General features: G+C 45.0%; 1 protein-coding gene across 1 annotated transcript in view; it reads right to left on the bottom strand.

The window, feature by feature from the left end:
• thbs4a (thrombospondin 4a) overlaps nucleotides 1-24124 on the bottom strand; it is a 127377-nt gene that overhangs the window by 62868 nt on the left and 40385 nt on the right. The window contains exons 4-6 of the mRNA XM_085982019.1: nucleotides 21866-21968; nucleotides 12245-12327; nucleotides 2715-2766 (exon numbers count right to left, since the gene is read on the bottom strand). Coding sequence (XP_085838145.1) covers nucleotides 2715-2766; nucleotides 12245-12327; nucleotides 21866-21968 — 238 coding nt within the window. The remainder of the gene's footprint in view (nucleotides 1-2714; nucleotides 2767-12244; nucleotides 12328-21865; nucleotides 21969-24124) is intronic.

Below are 24124 nucleotides of genomic sequence, written 5' to 3' on the forward strand. Positions count from 1 at the left end.
AACAATCCTCTATGCTAAGGTTACTCAAAGGAGAAGGTAGACCAAGATAACCCTCTTCAGCCCTGACAGGTGTCAGCCTTGGCTCAATGGTAGCACCAGTGCCTCTGAGTCAGAAGGTTGTGAGTTCAAGTTGCACTCCACACACGAGCACATAATCTAGGCTGACGCTCCAGTGCAGTACTGAGAGAATGCTGCACTGTCGGAGGTGCCCCATGTGCGTGCTAAGTAGGTGCCATTTCAGGAAGTTAACGCACCAAGATTGCTTGTGGCCAAAGGTGGACGATGTTCATCTTCGCCATAAACAGATAGGGACCTTTCACAAGCACTAGCTTCCTCAACACTCCTGGGATCACACACATAGAAGAGGATTGGGAGCCACAGGTTTGAGAAGGAGCACTAAGGCTACAAAAGCAGAGTGACATTCATAAGCACAATGGGGGCCATTTTTGCATCTTTACTCTTCCATTTTTGCACTTAAAATGAGGCAGTAGCAGAATTAAAATCAAATGGGAGGTAGGCACGGCGACTTACTGCTGCGATGACATCTGTCCCGATTTTCAGATAGATTGGCACCCGAACAGCCGGAGCTCCCATTGGAAATAGTTGGGAACCTCATACATATACGCAAATAGAGGTCAAGTGACACAATGAAGACTCCAATGTCACTTTTGTCTCTGTCCATCTGACTAATTCCAGTTCCTGCTCCTACCCATCAATCACGGGCAGACAAGTTGGGAGGCGGCCATTTCCAGCGATACTTAAAGAAATCTTCAGCTGCGGTCAGGTAAAGCTGGGTGGTGCTTTGGGAGACCTTTTTTCTGGCAGTGGGCTTTGCATCTTAAGGCATTGGAAACGTTATGTAGTTGCTGCAGTAGGTTCTGCACACATTTTGGCAGCTACTCCACAGTGCTGCTTCTTTTTGATCCCAATGCTGAATACACCTCCCCTTTAAGCTGCTGCAGGAGGCTGTTCACGAGGGGCCGCCTGACCCCATTTCACACCTCCAAATCGGAGAGCTTCTTATTGGGAAGCACCTTTCACGCTGGCAGTTAGACGACTCCGCTATAATGGGGGCCCACCACAAAAAGCAATCGGGTCCCATGCCAACTCCTCTAGGCAGCAACTGCGCACACCCACCCAACTAATGCCCATGCACCTAAATTGCCCTCAATAAATTCAGCTCACCCATTTACTTGGTGACACCCATTTCCATTGCGTTACACATAAATGCATAAAAACATAAGAACGTAAGAAATAGGAGCAGGAGTAGGCCATTTGAGCCTGCTCCGCCATTCAATAAGATCATGGCTGATCTTCTACCTCAACTCCACTTTCCTGCACTATCCCCATATCCCTGGATTCCCTTAATATTCAAAAATCTATCGATCTCTGTCTTGAATATACCCAACGACTGAGCCTCCACAGCCCTCTGGGGTAGAGAATTCCAAAGATTCACCACCCTCTGAGTGAAAAAAATTCTCCTCATCGCAGTCCTAAATGGCCGACCCCTTATTCTGAGACTGTGACCCCTGGTTCTAGACTCCCCAGCCAGGGGAAACATCCTCCCTGCACCTACCCTGTCAGACCCTTCAGCTACCTAAGTCCAACTCTCTGCATTCCCTCTCTGAATATTTCTGCATCTTTTCACACATTACAGTTCTGTACGTGCACTCCACATTGATATTTAAGATACATACAATGACTTGCATAGTAATAGATATTGTAGTTAAAAAAATCTTGCCTCCAACTATAACATCATGCTTTCTGGCACTGCCCTGCAAACACCAGATTTATTGCAGAATTAATTGCACCCAATGGAAAACAACACCAATCAGCATTAAGCTATTGATAAGCTCTTAATTAGCGTTATTAAACAGATAGCACTAAATTAATGCCAATCGTTAATACTAATAAATTCTTTTCTCGCAGGCTAGAATGTCAAAGTGGCATTGCAAGCACTATTTGTCTTGGTATTCGACATCAACCAAAATGGGCATTAAGAGCAGAAAATATGGCCGCCTATTGCCAAGACTGATGTCTGCTGAAGGAAGCATTTCAAGGGAATATTTTTTTAGCTAGTACGTCAATGCAATTTAAGATTGATGAAGACTCTATCATTCTCAACACATAAACAGGCCATTCGGCCCAACCAGTCCGTGCCATTGTTTAACCTCCATGTGAGCAATTACTTCGAATCACATTTACCCGTCCCGTTCCGATATCCCTTCAGACACTTTTCCTTCATCCACCTAATCCTGAATGTTGACGTAGTTTCTGCCTCAACCATTAACCCCGGCAGTGAACTCACAGCCTTATGGCAGCGCCTTCAGCTACCTGGGGCCAACTCCCTGGCATTCCCTCTCTGAATACTTCTGCCTCGCCTCTTCCCCATATGAGTCACGGGGCTTGCTGGTGGTCACCAAGTTCAGTCGTTTCTTGGAAAGGATGTTAAGTGGAGCACTTTGACGGAACTGGGGAATTCTAGATAGATTTGGGGGCAAAACATGACATTATTTACTTTCTGTACTTTCCAACCTGGACCCCCAGATTTAAAAAAGGTGGAGAGTATGTCAGAGGTGTGTGGGAGACTGTAAGGGTACCCAGTGGAAAAAAAGCACCTGAACAGGTGAAAATCCCCTGTCCCTCATACTAAATGTTAACGTCACATTTCAGGGTTGTAGTTAAAAATGGGAAAAAAATGTTAAGATGCTCACCGCACGCCTGACACTCTGCAATGGTGTGACGTAATAAAGTGGTTTCCGTGACCTGTGGAAACAAAATAGAGTTTTGACAACCATAGAGGTCAAGTAACAGTAAGATGGAGATTGTACAGTGGCACAACAACAACTTGTGTTTATATAGCGTCTTTAATGCAGTAAAACGTCCCCAGACGCTTCACAAGAGTGTTATAAAACAAAATTTGACACCGAGCCACAAAGCTTGGTCAAAGAGGTAGGCTTTAAGGAGCATCTTAAAGGAGGAAAGAGAGGTAAAGAGGCGGAGAGGTTTAGGGAGGGAATTCCAGAGCTTAGGGCCTTGGCAGCTGAAGGCACGGCCACCAATGGTTGAGCGATTATAATCAGGGATGCTCAAGAGGCCAGAATTAGAGGAGTGCAGATATCTCGGGGGGCTTGTGGGGCTGGAGGGGATTACAGAGATAGGAAGGGGCGATGTGTTAGAGGAGGTTAACCAGGAGCAGGAAACACGGCTTCGATCTCCAGCTCTGCTGAACTTTCCATCACCGGTTAGAGGCAAAGATTACCATCGGGTATCTGCCATATGCCTGCCGGTGGCCAGCTGAAGATCACCACAGGATTAAACTGGGCTTGGCTCACTGAGCTGTCTCCTCAGCCATGTGAGGTGTGAGACATGGGGGGGGGGGGGGGGGCGGGGCTGCGGGGTGGGGAATATGGGAATTTCATACATTGAAATTCATCAGTGTACTAGTTTGGTACACTTGCTAAGGTATTTGTGACAAAATCCTGTCTATGTATTCAACAAAGCTACTAACCCATTTATTTTAAATTCATTAATTAAAAAAAAAGGAACAGACAGGAATTTGATGCAAATGCTTCAACCAATGTGTTAAAAATAGCACACTGAGGAATCTTGCTTCCCATAATCAGATGTACGTTTGTCCTTGCCATTTCCCATACCTAGCCTGATTTATCTGGGAGATATACCCCATTGGTTAACTGTTTTCTGTCAGCCTGTCTTGGTTTCACTAAGCTGCTGTGTATAACCTATGAGTGATTGGGCAGATGCATGGCAGATGCTGTATAATGTGGATAAATGCGAGGTTATCCACTTCGATGGCAAAAACAGGAAGACAGATTATTATCTGAACGGCAATAAATTGGGAAAAGGGGAAGTGCAACGAGACCTGGGTGTCCTTGTGCACCAGTCGCTGAAGGTAAGCATGCTGGTGCAGCAGGCGGTTAAGAAGGCAAATGGTATGTTGGCCTTCATAGCGAGAGGATTCAAGTACAGGAGCAAGGATGTCTTGCTGCAGTTGTACAGGGCCTTGGTGAGACCACACCTTGAGTATTGTATGCAGTTTTAGTCACCTTATCTGAGGAAGGATGTTCTTGCCATGGAGAGAGTGCAGCGAAGATTCACCAGACTGATACCTGGGATGGCAGGAATGACATATGAGGAGTGATTGGGTCGATTAGGCTTATATTCGTTAGAGTTTAGAAGAATGAGAGGGGATCTCATTGAAACTTATAAAATTCTAACAGGACTAGACAGGCTAGATGCAGGAAGGATGTTCCCGATGGCGGGGGAGTCCAGAACCAGGGGTCACAGTCTAAGGATAAGGGGTAAGCCATTTAGGACTGAGATGAAGAGGGATTTCTTCACCCAGAGAGTGGTGAACCTGTGGAATTCTCTACCACACAAGGCAGTTGAGGCCAATTCATTAAATATATTCAAGAAGGAGTTGGATATATTTCTTAAGGCTAAAGGGATCAAGGGATATGGGGAGAAAGCAGGGACAGGGTACTGAATTTGGATGATCAGCCATAATCTCATTAAATAGCGGAACAGGCTCGAGGGGCCAAATGACCTACTCCTGCTCCTAACTTCTATGTTTCTATGTTTCTATGAAATAGTGCTGAGCAAAATTAGTAACAAGAGTGTTAACATGTTTGTCTGAAGTTCTTTCATTCCTGCTTTAACAATGGCGTAACCAGTTTAACATAAATAGACTAACGACAGCAGTAAATAGCAGGCAAAGGAATGTCACGTGAACTTGTCGTCGTCAATATCACACACCACAGTTTCACCCGATTGAATTCTTCTCTCAACTCCGAGCATACTTTGGCAGCTTTGCCTTCATGGAAAAAGCATTTTTATAATTTATTTACATAACATACCATACAATGATACAAGTCACATTAAAAGACATTGTCGCATTATTTCTTCGTAAGACTATCAGATAAGAATAAAAATATATGTTTTGTATGTGTGATGGACTCGAAACTATTAATATAAGATGTATATGTAATAATAAAGATAAATTTGATGTGTATGGATCTCCCCTGGGTAAGGCAACGGCGCGAAACTTAACAAAGGAAACCTGCATAACAGGATAACCCCCCACAGAGGCACCATCGAAACTCACCATCGAAACTCAAGAGCCACTAAAAGGTGACAACAAACAATTAAATGGATCGAAGCATTCCCCTGCCGCTCCAACACCGCAATCACAGCAGCCAAAACACTATTAAATGATGGCCCAGAAATTCGGGTCGGAGGCTTCCCGCGGGTGTAAGCCCCCGACCTGCACTTATCTTGCGCGCCGGCCGTTGAGCTGTGGGCCCCCATGGAATTGCGATCCTGGGCCTCCTCCAACTGCCGGCGCGCAGTGCTTGCATATCCCAGGGGCGCAGTTAGTTCGATGCGTCCCCTGGGATCACATGGGCCATGGAGAGCCAATGGTAGCAGGGAATGCTTCATTCATAAGTTTGACAGGAAGGGCTGTCAAACTTATAAATACTATAAGCCCCAAAACATCACAAAATCTTCAAATAAATTTTTTTAAATCGCATTTTTTAAATAAACTATAAATTACATGAAATAACTATTTTAAACAATAATTTAAATTTTGAAAAAAATAATTTTATTTTCTAACGGGGCTAAAAATAAACTTACCTTTCTTTAAAGTATTTAAAAATAATAAACCTGTGGAAAAAATGTTTTAATTTTAATTAATTCACCACTTACCTTGTAAAAAGCAGGCCTTGTGACTGCTTTTTATATGTGTAACTTCCGGAGACTTACCCTCCCGGGAAAACCGGCAAATAAAATGTAAGTTTGATGCGCACGCGCAGCCTCTCCTGCGCACGCGTTCGACCTCTGAACCCCTTCGTTCAGGGGAACGGAAGTGCCGGTTTCCCGTGCATGCGCAGTGCATGCAGGAAACCGGCACTTCCATTGGGCCTACGGGTGAGTACCCCGTGTGTACTCACCCATGGAGACCCGAATTTCTGGGCCTATGTGTTTTGTAGGTGGGGAGTACCAGTACGAGTGGACAGTGATCAAGGTTCGCGCTTTACCGGTAAGATTTTTACCCACCTGCAGGAAATGTTGGGGATAAAACACAAACTACATATTGCCCACCACCCCCAGTCGTCCGGAGGGGTCGAAAGGGGGAACATGGCTCTCAAGTTAATGTTTAAAAAATTGTATGCGGACCACCCCACTCAATGGGCTAACATGCTGCCAATGTGCTTAATGGCAATGAGGTCCACACCTCATAAAACAACAGGGCCTAGAAATTGGGTTTTGGCTTAGCCAGGGCTTTAGCGCCGGAAGTTAGTGCCGGCGCTAAGTCCCCCTGCGCACGCCAAAAATTCAGTAGCGCCGCGCCCAAACGGCTGCCGGCGCTACTGAAGGGTCTTAGCGCCTGGAAAAGGGCGCTAACTGCCGTTTAGCGCCGCAATTCCGGCGCTGCGGCACCCGATGCGGTGCGGCAGGCTGGGGAAGTGCAGGCCTCCTCCTTCCGTTAAGGAGGAGCTGCCTGCACCCGGCCGCGGCCCGCGCAAATCTGTTTAAAAATGAGCCCGGCACCTCGGACAAGTGCCGGGCTTGCATCTGTTCCGGGGTGGGGGGGGGAGAAGTCCGGGGAGGGAGCTGCGGGCAGGCGGCCGGCGGGAAAGCGGCCGGCCGCCGCGGGGCCTTTAATGCGCCGGCGCAAACACATGTTGGACTCTGTTGCCAGAGTCTTAGTTGCGGCTGCCACGGGCGAGGCGGCCGCAACTGAATTTCGGCGCTGGGGCCCGTCGGCATGGCAACCGGGACGCTGCGCACACCGATGACGTCATCGGTGCCGGCGCAGCGCTACCGGTACAACGCCGCTTTAGGGCCCCAGGGAATTTTTCAACTGGCCATAACTCTGGCGCTAGTCCCTCTAGCGCCTCAAAAGCGGCGCTAAGGCTAGTGAATTTCTAGGCCCAGGAGTCTCCCCATATCAGGCCATGATGGGGAGACTCATGAGAACGCCAGGCCAGCTAACACTAACGGGGATGAGCCCCTTGACAATGGAACCAAATAGTTCCAAGTGGCTGGAACAAGTGGTAGATCACACCGATCAGATGAATCGATTTGTGGCCATGAAATTGGGGAAGTCAAAAAGACAAATTAAAAGGTACTTTGACAAGAAAGTACGTCCCTTTGAGTATCAGGTGGGGGACAACATAATGATTCCAAATTATGGGAAAAAGAAGCATGCCTTTGAGCCCAGGGGACTGCATACAATTATAGACCGATTAAACCCCACAGTTTATTTGATTCAGTTACCGGGGGAAAAGGGCGTTAAGTACAAGAAATGGTATCATATTAACCAGTTAAAAACTGCCAAAGAGTAAATACTACACTGATCTTGTTTCCCACAGGACCATGATACGGATATGGATGACACAGAACAATGCCATAAACAGCAGAGCTATACAAAAGCTAGGAGTCAGCCCATAGTGGGAAACAATGTATAATGTAGGACAACACCCCTGGCTCAGAACCCTCTCAATCCTTATGATACTGGCACAAGCCATAATTGTAGTGGTGGGGACCATCATGATCTGCTACCTGAGAAAACTCCTTAGGAAACTGAACCACCATATGCGAGCCCTGAGGAGATAAACCAAATGAGGGGTCAATAAGGATATTTCCCCCTCAAGGCGAGGAATCTGTAAGAATAAAAATATATGTTTTGTATGTGTGATGGACTCGAGACTATTAATATAAGATGTATGTAATAAAGATAAATTTGATGTTTATGGATCTCCCCTGGGTAAGGCAACGGCGGGAAACTTAGCAAAGGAAACCTGCATAACAGGATAACCCCCCACAGAGACACCATCGAAACTCACCATCAAAACTCAAGAGCCACTAAAAGGTGTCAACAAACAATTAACTTAAGCAAGAAATGGCACCAGCCACTGCAGACACATGTTCAAAGGAAAGCCAATCAAGAACTGCCATGAATCTAAGACCCAATCCTGGGGCCTTAGCAATAGACAATGGGGGAAAAATTCAGTTGTTTGCGCCGCTCGCGAAATTAACTAGACATTTTGCGGCGGCGCTAAACACTACCGCCATGATCTCCTGCGCCGTGCGCAACGCCCCGTTAGCGCCCCGGACCGGATATTGAGTGGCGCCCCCTGCCTTACCGCCTGCCACTAGCAACGACAGGTTGAGGGGAGCGTTATGCTGTCAGAAAGGGACTAGGGGAGCGCTATTTAAAGGCGACCGCTTCCTGTCTTTTTTTGTCGGTGACATTTTTGCACCACGCATTCTGAGAGAGAGAGAGACTTCTGGAGAGATTCAACGCTGTGTGAAGTAGTTTTGAGTACTGAGCAGCACTTTGCAGGTTTATTTTGATTTGCCCTTCCTTGCTTCGCCAGCGCTCTGAGGTAGCGCCTCGCTCCTCGGCCATTGCGCCTTAAGACAGGTGTGAAGTGCCTGATTTAGCGCTCCAATCACCTCCAGGGGCGATAAAAGCCAAGTTTGCTGTCGGAGGCGATAATTAGTGCCAGGCGCTAAACTTTGCGCACGGCCAATAACGGCGCCCCAAACGGGGCGATACTGAATTTTTCCCCCAATGGACTTAAAAAGATATAAAACAAGGAACCCAAAGGCTCTCTCTCTCTCTCTGGATGACCACACGGAAGAACAAGAATCCCTCCCTCTACAGACCAAACCAAGAAGTAAGGAAAAAAGCCGCGTGCATTGCTTAACTCAGGGAAGTACCAGTCTGTGTAAATCTAACCTATTACCTTATGAGTTGAAATCGAGTAGAGTCCATAAATACCAGTAGGCTATTGTTTTGATGTGCATGAGTGTGTGTGTTTAATAAACTTATTCCAAATTATTTCAAAAGAATCGGTCTTGCTGTCAATTTAATGCCAGTCAAAATAAAAAGCTTACAGTCATGACTCTTCAGGCTGTTTTCCTTCCCTATTGCTGAATGAATCTTTATTTACATCATAGAATCACTTTGATTCTAGGATAATCTGTTTTAGTGATATTGGTTGAGGGATAAATATTGGCCAGGTCAGCGGGAGAACGCCCCTGCTTTTCTTCAAATAGTGCCACACAATCTTTTATATCCACCTCAGAGGGCAGAATGGGGCCTTAGTTTAACGTTTCACCCGAAAGGCATCTCACTCAAAAAACAATAACCGTTTTAGCTGGAAATTACTATCATCAGTAGGAATTGTATAAGTGGTGACCAGAAAATTGCACGTTCAGTAGCTTGCCCCTGCTCTGTGCTTTATGACAATTTCCTGACTGGATTGCATGCTTGCAACGTGATCTCTTGCATCATAACGTATTATACACAATGGACAGAAAATTGTGGAGAATATGTGCCCGAATTTCCAATATGTGCCCCAGAAGCCAAAGCTTGGACAATAAACACAGGGCTAGAGGACAAAAGTACAAAATTACAAAATTCGCAAGTCCCCTACAACAGATTGGAAAAAACCTTTCTTTTCCCCCACAAGAGAGAAAACTTGTAGAACAAACTTCCAGAGAAGGAGGTTGATTCACGGTCAATCAACACGTTTAAAATGAACTGCATTGATGTTTGTTGAATTGCAGGATTGAGTGTTGTAAAGATCTTTGACAACACTGCTTGGTTTTTTTATCAAGGGAATTTGGGGAAGGAAAGTCGTGTTCCCTAGGGATCAGGAGATGGTGTGAGAGGAAAGTTCATGATAGAATAATCACACACGGGCACTGGATAGGGTGGTCTTCGCATGCAGCTAGGCTGTGTTAGAAAGATTGTTGTGTGAAACCTCTTTAAGATTTCAGTGTGACAGTTGTAAATTGCCCCTCGTATTTGTCCCCATCGCTAGCATGACTGTGGCGCGTGGTAAGGATTCAAAGGGTTATAAGATTGTACAAATGTTTTGGATGGGGTGCCAGTAAAAGAACAATAGGTTATAAGAACACACTTTGTGGCCTACTTACATGGGGCAGCTACCTGATATAGGAAACTGTTTGATAGCCTGTTAGTGGGATTTTGAAGTGAAATTTTAGTAATAGGACAAGTCTGCTTTGTATTGATACGAGTCTGCCCAGAATACATTCTATTAGATTCTTAATTAAAATATCATGTAAACTGCTGAAACTTTTGAATTGCATTTGATCTTGCAGCAGCAGTTTAATTACCCTTTTTGGTCTTAACAATTCCCTGACAAACATACAAAGGCCCCAGGAGTGTGTACTAGACAGCATGGCTACTCGCCAGCCCATCCATCTTCCCAGCTTCACAGGGGTGGAGGAGCTGTGTGACATCTTTATGAAGCCAGGTGCCATCGCAGGCCGGTGGAGTAACACGCTGACATTCTCTGCACAGGAAGGAATGTTTGTGGACATATGTAAACATTGCCTTGCTCTCTAATTAATTGGTGTACCATATAGTTCAGTTATTAGTTTAAGAAGTTTTATAGTTCCAATTAGTGCCTGAAGCACAACATTTGATGGTGGGGAGAGAGCATAATGCAGAGCTGTTAGTTGCAAAACAAATCTACAAGGTCACCTCTGCAAAAGGAATGCAGTAAGAGACAAGGGAACAACATTCCTTTGTTTAGATAGAAGGCCTTTGGCAGCCCATTAATTTTACTCTGCAAGATTGCTTTCTGTAACTTTCCTCTAGTATAATCATTTGATTAGCAGATGTGGCAAGAGTCATGTAGGCTGTAGTTTCAGGCCTTAATTCGAGGGGCAGTTAGCAGCCTAGTTGAGTGTGTGTGCCTGGGACAAATAAGCTGAAGTTACAGTCAAAGTGGAGCATCTTCTGGTGCCTCCCAGATTTAGTAACTAGGGCATCAATATTTACGGGGCGGGAGCTTTGCTAATTCTGGTAAAGATATGAATAAATGTGATATTCATCTCCTATTAGACTGCTCACCCTGTACCAGATTTACTTACCATTGATACCTAGAATTAGAAATTACACCTACTGAAATGATCACTTTTAATATACGTTTTACTCCTGTCCCCTTCTATGCTAAAATTAGCCAAGGCTGGAATTTCAACCTCTTGATAGGCACTTGCATGGCAGCAGGTAGCTTGGCTTTAAACTGTCCCGATCTGTATGTTTGTAACAGCTTGGTACATTGCATGATAAAGCTCAGTTTTCAGTCAGTAGCTTATCTCAAAATAGGAACTTGTGTGCTGGTTAGATTTCCTGAAGAAAGAGGTTTTGGGCATACACTCAGGAAATGAAATCATGTCAGATTGTATGCCTCACTTAACCAGTGAGAAATGTAACACATAGTGGAATTTTCAGCTAAATGTGTATAATCTTTATTGGGTCCTTCCTATTATTGGGCACTAATAACCTTAGTTCTCATACAGAGCTGGCTGGTTGTCTCTCCATCAGCTTCACTCCTAGGTGTAAAGGAGTCGATGCCTAGGTGGTCAAAAATGTACATCTACCAGATGCAAACAAGGAAGCATGGAGCGCTAGTCCCATGCGTTTGCACTCTGTCTCTGCATTATACAGCAGAGACCAGAGCACCTACAGAGACCAGTTTCCAACGTGCAGTGTAAAGCTGAGAGAGCGGCACACTGCTGTCCTGATACAAGATCTCAAAACTTGACGTTTAAGCACAAAAGTAAAAGGGGGTGAAAATCTGCCACCATTCTGGCTTGCTGCCAGTGTAAATTGGGTCTGGGCCTTACATTGGTGATTCCATGAGCCTTGTAAGGGGTGGAGCCTCTGCCCATCCCATACAAGGCCAAGTTGAAGGGCTCTCAACACCAGGGGTTCCCATGTCACAGCCTCCCATTAGTAGGGTGCTTCATCAGTGAGAGCGGGCATATCAGGCAGCTAAAATATAGTTGGGGGCCCACCTCGGGGTCCAAGCCAAAGATCAAGCCTGGACTCCCAAAGATTTGTAAGTGGCCCCCTTATAAAGGGGGCCAAGAGGGCAATTCTTTAACAGTTCGCCCCACACCCCCGGACCCAGCAGAGTACGTCATATATGTGGCCTCTTCAGCAGGTGAACACCCAAGATGCGTCTCTAGTTGCACAGGTACATGCCATTGGCAGTCAAAGTAGGGAACCTCGTCCTAACCCTGGTAAGTTTACCGGGGTCAGTGGATGAGGTTGCCGGTGGGCACAACCCAGCACTTATATTGGGATGTGCTCCCTCCACAGATTTTTGGACCCACAATGCTTAATGTCACCTCTCCAAGGCAAAGAACTTCTAGTCTAGGAAATTTACGTTACCTGCTGTCTGAGAATCTGTTTCATTTCTGCAAGCATTTGATTGAGTTGCGTCATCTGGGCGACCAAAAGTCTTCCTGTATCACCTGCAATATAAAGGGAGCTGGTTAACTTGGGTGTCTTTTTGGGGTTAGATACAGATTGAGATCACAAAGACAAGTCCAGATGAGGGAGGCCAGCCTTTCATAGAAATCTCCAGTTGCCTCCATCATAGCATCCAATTTCCTCTAGAATGACTCCAGAGGGTTTGCCTCCATTATTTTACCTGGAAGTCCGTTCAGTCCTTGATCAAACACACCATGATGCAATGATTTTTGTGCTTCTGAAGCAGTGGAGGGGGCTGTTGTATGTACAGAGCAGCGGGCTAAGAACAGAAGAACATAAGAAGTAGGAGCAGGAATAGGCCACTTGGCCCCTCGAGCCTGCTCTGCCATTCAATAAGATCATGGCTGATCTTGGGCTCAAAGCCATTTCCCTGCCCGCTCCCCATAACCCTTCACTCCCTTATCTTGCAAAAATCTGTCTATCTTCACCTTAAATGTATTTAATGACCCAGCCTCCACGGCTCTCTGGGGCAGAGAATTCCACAGATTTACGACCCTCTGAGAGAAGAAATTCCTCCTCATCTCAGTTCTAAAAGGGCGACCCTTTATTCTGAAACTATGCCCCCGAGTTCTGGATTTCCCCACGAGGGGAAACATGCTCTCTGCATCTACCTTGTCGAGCCCCCTCAGTATACTATATGTTTCAATAAGATCACCTCTCATTCTTCTAAATTCCCATCAGTATAGGCCCAACCTGCTCAACCTTTCTTCATAAGTCAAGCTCCTCATCTCAGGAATCAACCGGGTGAATCGTCTCTGAATTGCCTCCAATGCAAATATTTTGTTCCTTAAATAAGGAGACCAAAACTGTACGCAGTACTCAAGGTGTGGTCTCACCAATACCTTGTACAGTTGTAGCAGACATCCCTACTTTTATACTCCAACCCCCTTGCAATAAAGGCCAGCATTCTATTTGCCTTTTTGATAACTTGCTGTACCTGCATGCTAACTTTTTGTGTTTCATGTACAAGGGCCCCCAGGTCCCTCTGAACTGTAGCATTTTGTAATCTCTTTCCATTTAAATAATAATTTGCGTTTTTATTTTTCCTGCCAAAGTGGATAACCTCACACTTTCCCACATTATACTCCATCTGCCAAATGTTTGCCTACTCACTTAGCCTGTCTATATCCCTTTGCAGATTCTTTGAGTCCTCTGCACAACTTGCTTTCCCACCCATCTTTGTATCATCCGCAAACTTGGCTACATTACACTCGGTCCCGTCATCCAAGTCTTTAATGTAGATTGTAAATAGTTGAGGCCCCAGCACCGATCCCTGTGGCACCCAACTAGTTACCGCTTGCCAACCGGAAAATTACCCATTTATCCCGACTCTCTGCTTTCTGTTAGTTAGCCAATTCTCTATCCATACTAATATATTACCCCCAACTCCATGAGCTCTTATCTTATGTAGTAACCTTTTATGTGGCACCTTATCGAATGCCTTCTGGAAATCCAAATACACCACATCCACTGGCTCATCCTTATCCACCCTGCTCGTTAACTCCTCAAAGAACTCCAGCAAATTTGTTAAACATGATTTCCCTTTCATAAAACCATGCTGACTCTACTTGACTGCATTATGATTTTCCAAATGCCCTGCTACTGCTTCCTTAATGAAGGACTCCAGCATTTTCCCAAATACAGATGTTAGGCTAACTGATCTATAGTTTCCTGCTTTCTGTCTCCCTCCTTTCTTAACTAGGGGTGTTACATTTGCGGTTTTCCAATCCGATGGGACCTCTCCTGAATCCAGGGAATGTTGGTATGTTGCAACCAATGCATCCACTATCTCTGCAGCCACTTCTTTTAAGACCCTGGGATGCAGGCCAGCTGATCCAGAGGACTTGTTGTCTTTTAGTCCCATTATTTTACCAAGTACTTTTTCCTTAGTGATAGTGATTGTCTTTAGTTCCCCCCTCCCTGTGGCCCCTTGATTATCCATTATTGGGATGTTGTTAGTGTCTTCTACCATGAAGACAGATACAAAATATTTGTTCAGAGTCTCTGCCATTTCCCCGTTCCCCATTATTAATTCCCCATTCTCATCCTCTAAGGGATGTCGAAGTTTCGACTGTTCAATAAGACTCTGTGAAACAAAGTGATCGTCAAAGGCAGACTTTATTAACTACTTGCTAGCAAGGGGAGCTTCACGTAGGCAAAGGCTATCGTGACTTCTCCGAATACATGGACAAAAACACCTCTTTTTATACACAAAGATCAAAACCTTCTATCACATGGCATGGTATTGAGACACAATTAATAACAAAGTAAAACATTAAGAAAGGAATGAGTAAGGAATGTTTAAGGTCAACAAGAAGACGACTAAAGGGTCAGCAGAGCCTCAGTGTCTTAAGATAAGGTTAGCCAACAGATAATCAAAAGTCATGATGCAGGAATACCTTTAGATAAAGTTAACTAATCTTATACAATGGAGACAGTTTGTCTCCCATTTTGGTTCTGGACATTCATACAAATGTTTACAGTAAATGTCCTTCGGTAATCATGCTTTTGTTCTGCTAAGCTTATCTTGTTTGTGGAACTGCCTAGCCTGCAAGCTGAAAGGAGTCACATCATCTTCCTTCAACCGCTTCCTAATATGGACCTGCCTGTTTCCCTTTATGTTGTACTGTGTGAAGCCATTTTGGCCTGCTGAAAGTTCCAGACTCCATTTTAATTTAAGAGAGTATGTGTGCTTATTTTATACTAATATGTGTGGATATATATTTCTATGCTGATGCACTTCTACAGGGACCAACATTTACTTTAGCTGCTCTCTTCCTTTTTATATACCTGTAGAAGCTCTTACTTTCTGTTTTAATATTTCTTGCCAGTTTACTCTCATAATTCATCTTCTCTCTCTTTATTATTTTTTCAGTCATCCTTTGCTGGTTTTTAAAAATTTCCCAATCCTCTGGCCTCCCACCAATCTTGGCAACATTGTATGCCTTCGTTTTCAATTTGATACCATCCTTTACTTCCTTAGTTAGCCACGGATAGTACTCCCTTCTCTTAAAATCTTTGCTGAATAGTTTGAATAGTGGAAATAGAAGTTTGAAAATGTTCTGCTTGAATGAAGGACTTTTATTCACAACTACCCTCTGAAGCTGAGCAATGTAATCCTCCCTGAATTTCTACCATTTACATCATTTTTTTCAGTTCTGAGATAACAAATATAAAAGAAACGCAACAGTGAAAGAAAGAAGAACTTTCGTTGGTATAACATCTTTTACGACCTCAGGACGTCCCAAATCTCTCTACAGCCAATGAAGTGCCTTTGAAGTGTAGTCACTGTCGTAATGTAGGGAAACGCGGCAGCCAATTTGTGCACAGTAAGCTCCCACAAACAGCAATGAGATAATGACCAGATAAACTTATAAAATTCTAACAGGACTAGACAGACTGGATGCTGGAAGGATGTTCCCGATGGCCGGGGAGTCCAGAACCATGGGTCACAGTCTAAGGATAAGGGGTAAGCCATTTAGGACAGAGATGAGGAGGAATTTCTTCACCCAGAGAGTGGTGAACCTGTGGAATTCTCTACCACACAAGGCAGTGGAGGCCAATTCATTAAATATATTCAAGAAGGAGTTGGATACATTTCTTAAGGCTAAAGGGATCAAGGGATATGGGGAGAAAGCAGGGACAGGGTACTGAATTTGGATGATCAGCCATGATCTCATTGAATGGCGGAACAGGCTCGAGGGGCCGAATTACCTACTCCTGCTCCTATCTTCTATGTATCTATGCATAATCTGTTTTTTTAGAAAGCCAAATCGTCCTGACCTCGGCATCATGAAGCCCGGGCGGTTTTAACTCCTGGGTCTCACCTGCATGCCTCCGGTCAGGTGCAATTCTGGTGTAAATGGTGGAATTTCTGGGGCAGCCTCATTCTCCTGTTATTTGCACACATGAACCACTTTGGGAGCAGGCCGGCAATGAACTCTACTGGTATTTAGGTTGTATTTTAGAATGGGTGTCAATCTGACTTATGCCCCAAATTCTTGTCCCCTGCACCAGAACTATACCACTTTTACACCAAACAAATCAAAGTATTTCCGGCCCCATTTTTTTAAACAAGCTGCCCAATACATACATTTTAATTTTTAGTTGAAACAAAGAGGTATTTCAATCTGGCATTTACATTACTCTGGAGCAAATCAGATTCACAACAACCTTAGATAAATCAGATCAGGAGAGCTAAGTTTACCTACACTGAAATCCGATTGAATTAAGTCACCATTTCCTGGAGCCACTTCCTGTTATTGTGCTGAGAGTTTGCAGCAAATATGAATGTGAGGATAAAGTAGATGCAAGACAAGTGACGTACAAAATATTTTTTAGGTATGGGTATCAAGGGATATGGAGCAAAGGTGGGTAAATTGAATGGTGGTGGACCATTAAACAACTAACGGGAGGAGGAGGCTCCATGAACATCCCATCCTCAATGATGGCGGAGCCCAGCAAGTGAATGCAAAAGACAAGGCTGAAGCGTTTGCAACCATCTTCAGCCAGAAGTACTGAGTGGATGATCCATATCGGCCACCTCCTGCGGTCCCTACCATCGCAGAAGCCAGTCTTCAGCCAATTCGATTCACTCCACTTCACTCAAGAAACAGATGAGCACATTGGATACAGCAAAAGCTATGGGCCCCGACAACATCCCAGCAGTCGTGCTGAAGACTTGTGCTCCAGAACTAGCCGTGCCTCTAGCCAAGCTGTTCCAGTACAGCTATAACACTGGCATCTATCTGATAATGTGGAAAACTGCCCAGGAATGTCCTGTACACAAAAAGCAGGACAAATCCAATCAGGCCAATTACTGCCCCATCAGTCTACTCTTAATCATCAGCAAAGTGATGGAAGGTGTTGTCAACAGTGCTATCAAACGGCACTCACTCACCAAAAACCTGCTCACCGATGCCCAGATTGGGTTCCGCCAGGACCACTCGGCTCCAGACCTCATTACAGCCTTGGTGCAAGGGTTGAATTCCAGAGGTGAGGTGATAGTGACTGCCCTTGACATCAAGGCAGCATTTGACCGAGTGTGGCATCAAGGAGCCCTCGTAACACTGAAGTCAATGGGAATCGGGGGGGGGGGGGGGAAAACTCTCCACTGGCTGCAGTCATACCTAGCACAAAGGAAGATGGTTGTGGTTGTTGGAGGTCAATCATCACAGCCCCAGGAACTCACTGCAGGAGTTCCTCAGGGTAGTGTCCTAGGCCCAACCATCTTCAGCTGCTTCATCAATGACCTTCTTTGCATCATAAGGTCAGAAGTGGGGCTTTTTGCTGATGATTGCACAGTGTTCAGTTCCATTTGCAACTCCAGATAATGAAGCAATCCATTCCTGTATGCAGCAAGACCTGGACGACATTCAGGCTTGGGCTGATAAGTGGCAAGTAACATTCGAGCCACACAAATGCCAGGCAATGACTATCTCCAACAAAAGAGCATCTAACCACTGCCCCATGACATTCAACAGCATTACCATTGCCGAATCCCCCACCATCAACATCCTGGGGGTCACCATTGACCAAAAGCTTAACTGGACCAGCCACATAAATACAGTGGCCACAAGAGCAGGTCAGAGGCTTGGTATTTTGCGGCGAGTGTCTCACCTCCTGACTCCCCAAAGCCTTTCCACCATCTACAAGGCACAAGTCAGGAGTGTAATGGAATACTCTCCACTTTTCTGGATGAGTGCAGCTCCAACACTCAAGAAGCTCGACACACTCCAGGATAAAGTAGCTCGCTTAATTGGCACCCCATCCACCACCATAAAGATCCACTCCATCCACCACTGGCACACCGTGGCTGCAGTTTGTACCATCTACAAGATGCACTGCAGTAATTCGCCAAGGCTTCTTCGGCAGCACCTCCGAAACCCGCGACCTCTACCACCTAGAAGGACAAGGGCAGCAGGCACATGGGAACACCACCACCTCCAAGTTCCCCTGCAGGTCACGCACCATCCTGACTTGGAAATATATCTCCGTTTCTTCATTGTCGCTGGGTCAAAATCCTGGAACTCCCTCCCTAACAGCATTGTGGGAGTACCTTCACCACAAGGACTCCAGCGGTTCAAGAAGGTGACTCACCACCACCTTCTCAAGGGAAATTATGAATGGGCAATAAATGCTGGCCTTGCCAGCGATGCCCACATCCCAGGAACGAATAAAAGAAAAATGGAGTTGAGGTAAATATCTGCCATGATTTAATTGAATGATAGAACCAACTCGAAGAGGCTGAATGGCCTACTCCTATACTTAAGTTTCTATATTTCTGTATGGGCCAGAATATTAACAACACTCAGATTTCACTGCACAACAGCTGCCCTTCCCACATCCACAGCAATCCCTGAATCCCATCAAGCAATTCATGGCCATATCTAAGATTTTGATCTATGATCACTTACTCATTTCCCTCAACTTCCACTTCTGCCTGCTTCCAAAACTTCTACTACCTTCCTTTGACATTGGAAAAGGTTACCTTCAGTTCCCTCTCCAGCACCCCAACTTCCTATCCTCTGTCCTTCCTCCCACCATGACACCATTGCCACTATTGACCTGTTCAACAGCTGCCTCACCTCTGCCTTTGATATCCTTATCCCTATCAAGTCCCTCTTTGTTTCCCACCCCTACCATTCCTCCAGTACAATTCCTACCTCTGCAGAGTCTGCACCCTTAGATCTGAGCACTAGAGTGAGCCTGGTGCACAACTGGCATGATGGTCCACTGCCAGATCTGGCTGGACCATCTTAAGCAATACAGTACTTACCTCTCAACAACTAAATCCTTCTACTATTTCAGGATGATTCTGGCGGGTAAAAGGAATTCTAAGTTTCTCAGCTTGATAACAAACTGCCTCCTCTAATGCTCTTCCTTTGCATCCTCAATTCTTATCTTCAACATCAAGTGCAATAAGGTCATGGATAGTTTTCATTCAAAACATCAAAACATCTTGCTGCCTTAGCCTCCTCCTCCATGACTGCAGCCATGGCAAGTTATCCTTTCAAGTTCTCCTTGATATCTCCACTTTATTCAACATAGTCACTCTATGATCTTCAACCATCTCGCCTCCATTATCCACCTCCATGGCACTGTCTTTACTTGGTTCCACTTCTTCTTGCCCCAACATAGCTAGCACATCTCCTGTAGTGGCTGCCCATTCCATCCCTGCATAGTCACCTCAGGAGCTCCCCAAGGTCCCAATCTCGCCCTCTTCTAGTCCTCACTGAACCCCTGCCCCTTAGTGATACCATTCATAGGCATGTGGTGAGCTTTCATACTTATGCTGATGACACTCAGCTCTATCTCTTTGTCAGCACTCTTGATTCCATGACTAACTGAGGTCTGACATCAAGTTGCAGATCAGCATCAGCAAGAAGCCATCCAATTTTTCTCCTGCTAAAAGTAATACATCTAGCCCCTGATTGTATCTCCCGCGTTGGTCCCCTTTGTATCCTCCCCCTCACTCCCCTCCACCAGAGGCTACAACTGTCTAGAAATCTCTCCTAAAACCCTCCCACCTTGCTACCTTTCTTCTCACCTTCAAAACCTTCCTTTAAACAAACTTTGAATATAAACAGCCATCCTCTAATTCACCGCTGTGAAGTACCTTGGCTTGTTTTACTATGTTCAATGCTAATAATCTGACATGGGAGAGATTTCCTCTGTTCATTATTATGTGGCAAAACCATAAATGTACGTCTAAAGTATGTGTTTACAATCTTATTAAAAAAGTGAAAGAGGAAATGTTCCCTGCCTAATAATGCACAGCAGGGTTTACTTTATAGGGTGAGTTCCTCAATCCTCAACATATGCTTGGGTCAGCTGTTTATAATAACATGGATCCCTGTTGCGATGCAAGAAGCCCCTGCAAATTTCTCAAACCAAGGCTTTATTCATAGCTTCCGTTACCCAAGTTAAAATCTCTCCTGGGCTATCCCTATCGCTGTCACACAATCCACTCAGTACAGCATTACTGCATGCAATTCATTATCAATCACTATCACCTTTCAGTCAACAGGAAGCAACGTTGCTGCAGGGAGATGGCAGAAGATCTAGGGGAGGGGGGGAAACTGGGTCTGTACCTGTTCTCCTCCCCTTTAGGTTGGACGCTCAATGACCAAGATGTTGGGCTGTATATTCCGATGCCTACGGGTGCGTATGAGCTGTGTACACACCCGTAGGGACATCGGAAATGCCGGTTTCAGGCATGCGAAGCGCATGCGATGAAAACCAGTATTTCCGATCTGGAGAAGGGCCTCTGCGGGCGGATAGTTCCGCTTTCTGGAGAACCTCCGCCCGCAGAAAACCCTTAGAAATCTTACGTCTGGTAAAAGTGTATGGCCTGCTTTTACCAGCATAGGAGTTGAAAAAAGTTTAAAAAAAATTATTTCACTGATTTATAATTAAATAAAAAATACTTTTAAAAAAGGTAAGTTTATTTTTAGCCCCATAAATAAACTTTAATTATTTTTTTCAAAAAATTTAATTATTGTAATTTCAACTCATTTTAAAAATGTGATATTTTTTAAACATTTATTTAATGTTTTACTGTGCTTTTGGGGTGATCTCCATTCATATATTTGACAGGTCTATCTGTCAAGTGTATGAAGGGAGATTCCCTTCTCCTATTGGCTCCCCATGGCCCACGTGATCCCAGGGACGCTTGTGAACCGCATGCGCCTCTGGGATACGTGGGCCCTGCGCATTTCGAGTTTGGAGAGGCCCAGGAGCAGAACTATACACACCTCGGGAGCCCTCAGGTAAGTGCGTAGGTTTTTTCCAGATCGGAGGCCTCTGCTCGCAGGAAGCCTCCGACCGGAAAATATGGCCCGTTATAACTGTGCCAGAAATCTGGGGAAAACGTTAAGAGTGGCATTGATGATTAGCAAGAGTGACTTGGAATAGCAACCCCTATTTTAACACAGAGTTTATCTTTAAGCATGGCATGTGATCTGGCAAGCTGCCTGACAGTGTGCTAAACTAAGAAATATCTTGAGCTCACAAATGTAAGCATGTATGAAGGAAGTGCGATGGCATCACTGCCTAAACCAACCGCACTTCTCAAGCTAACAAGTGACTTGTCTATGACTGGTGCATATCTGATAGGTGGCTTGGGATATTTGCATTGGTCTGATGCTTTTGCATGTATAATGAGGTAAACAAAAGCCAACTCTGAGTAATTGACATATTCTCTTGTGCCTTTCATCCACGTTATTTACAGCCCACGCTTGTGAGGTACACTAATAGTGTCAGCTGTGGCTCAGTGGGTGACACGCTTGTGAGGTACACTAATAGTGTCAGCTGTGGCTCAGTGGGTGACACGCTTGTGAGGTACACTAATAGTGTCAGCTGTGGCTCAGTGGGTGACACGCTTGTGAGGTACACTAATAGTGTCAGCTGTGGCTCAGTGGGTGACACGCTTGTGAGATACACTAATAGTGTCAGCTGTGGCTCAGTGGTGACACTCTTGCCTCTGCTTGTCCAGTGTCATGCAGTTTGCCAACTTACCTACAATCCCAGCTGAATCACTTTGCTGGAACATGCAATCCTGCAGCGCTGCCACTTTAGCGATAGACCCTCCCAGGACGAGTTTCATCTCCTCTACAGAATCCTGCAAAGAACAAAAAAGTGTACTTGTAATAAAGAAAGTCTAGAATTATATCATTTACATGCGATGGCTGCATCTCCTCAATCACTTTATTGTCTGATGATACAGTATCATTTTAAGGAACTGAAAAGGAAAAAAAATTGCAGGGCTCAGAGGAAAGGGCAGGGGAGTGGGAGTAATTGGAGAGCTCTTTCAAAGAGCCGGCACAGGCACGATGGGCCGAATTACCTCCTGCTGTGCTGTATCATTCTATCAATTAAATTGGCCTGATCAGCACAGTGAATAAAAAGAAGTGTTTTGTTAGCCCAAGAATCATAACAACTACAACAACTTGCATCTCTGTAACACTCCTCATTTGCAGGAAGACAACTCAAAGCACTTTTATATTGAAGACAAAACAGTGAATGCCAAGTCAGAGGGGGGAGAAATGAAGAGAGGGTGGGGGGGGGGGGGGGAGGGAGGGGGCTGCGTGGAAAAAGGCACGTTCGACAAGAATAGTTTTGAGCAGGTTTATGATAGTAAGGAGGGAGGTGGCAAGGTGGAGGTAACTATACAGGGAGTTTCCAGCGAACAGGAGTACAGTTGCTGGATGAACGATCACCTGTGGTGGAGAGGAGGGACTGGAGACTAGCAGTAGCCCAGTGCTGGAGGTAATAGAGGAGCAGAGAGGGTGCACACCAGATTTAGTCTGGAGCAGATCATTAAGGAGAGGCAGGGGGAGCCCACAGATAGATTTGAAAGTGATAATGAAAATTTTGCAGTCAGCTAACTGGGGTGAAGAAAGCCAATGGAGCTTGGAGAGCAGGACTTTGTACAGGTGATAACACAGGGGTTATGGGGATGGGGGGCACATTTTCAATGTGTTTTAACTTGTTGAGGGTAGAGGCAGGGTAATAGGCCCAGATCTATTTTTGATTCCAATGTGGTTTGCACAATTTAAATGAGATGCACCATTTTCCAGTTGTGGTGGAACGTTAGAATATTTTATATCATGTAATTATAAAAGCTGCATCATCCATAACATCCTGGCATCCAAGATTGGATTGGCAAAAGCTGCAATCACAAAACCCCAATACCTAAATGGGGTGAAAGTGGGCTTCAGCAATGACCAAAATGGGCGCTAGTAAATCGATAGACCATTTAACACCCTGCCAAAAATGTCCACCACTTGAAGATTGCCACATAGCTTAGTGAGGAAGGGAACTGAGAAAACTGGGGCAAAAGAAACGATTGCTTTGATTAAATTTTTCGCTACAAATGTCCACCAATTTTTGTTCCCTTTCAAAAAAAACTATATCTGTTTTAGTCAGGAGCCAGAGGTCTGTGAACAATTGGAGTACGAGTCTATAATATCATTCTTCCCAGAATGTACTACAGGAAGGTGAAGCAATGGCGTCCCCTGCTGGTAACAAATAAAAATGCAATGTTACATTGTGAATTTCTCCTCAAAATGACAACAATCACGGTTCAAATTGTTTAGCAAAAGACCAGCTTGTGAGCAAATGATTCAAATGCATTATTTAAAAAAAGCATTTGCTGGCGTTTTCTTTTAAGCTTGCCCCTCTGAATTGCAAATTATTGGATTTTCATACACGAGATACTGATCCTGTCAGGATACTCCCAGAGAACAATCAGAAAAGGTGAACGCACCCTAACTGTTCCACTCACATCTCTCCCTAGACTTGCTCTTCCTCTACAGCACATAAACACACTCTGGGGAGAAATTCAACTCACGTTGGTTTCCGGCACAAAATGGGAGGCAGAAACCTAATGAGCGCTCGAAGATGTCAGCTTGATTGAAATTAGGCCTTGGGCCTCATCTGTATGAAACCAGTGAGCTGCGGATGCCAATCAGGCCTCCCGATGCAGCGCACCAGTCAGGGCCGTAGGAATTTCAACCATCTGCACCGGGCTGTCACACAGGTAGACCCTGGGGATAAGGCGGGGGGTGGGGGTGTGGAGAGACGAGGCAGAGGAGGGAAAGTTCAGGCCAGCAGTGCTCCGCAATATTTTTATGGAGCCAGGAGGGCTATGATGTAATTTGATTCACAAAAATGTGATTCAGCTTGCAAAAACATTGGATCAGAAAACCATAATGCTTTGCTTTCATATCAGCCTTAATTTTGAAATTATGGCGAAATTGAGTGTTGGCAAGCTGT

The sequence above is a fragment of the Somniosus microcephalus genome, chromosome 1 (assembly GCF_052327205.1).
Source record: "Somniosus microcephalus isolate GS21.2 chromosome 1, FLI_Smic_1.0, whole genome shotgun sequence".
NCBI classification, from domain to species: domain Eukaryota; kingdom Metazoa; phylum Chordata; class Chondrichthyes; order Squaliformes; family Somniosidae; genus Somniosus; species Somniosus microcephalus.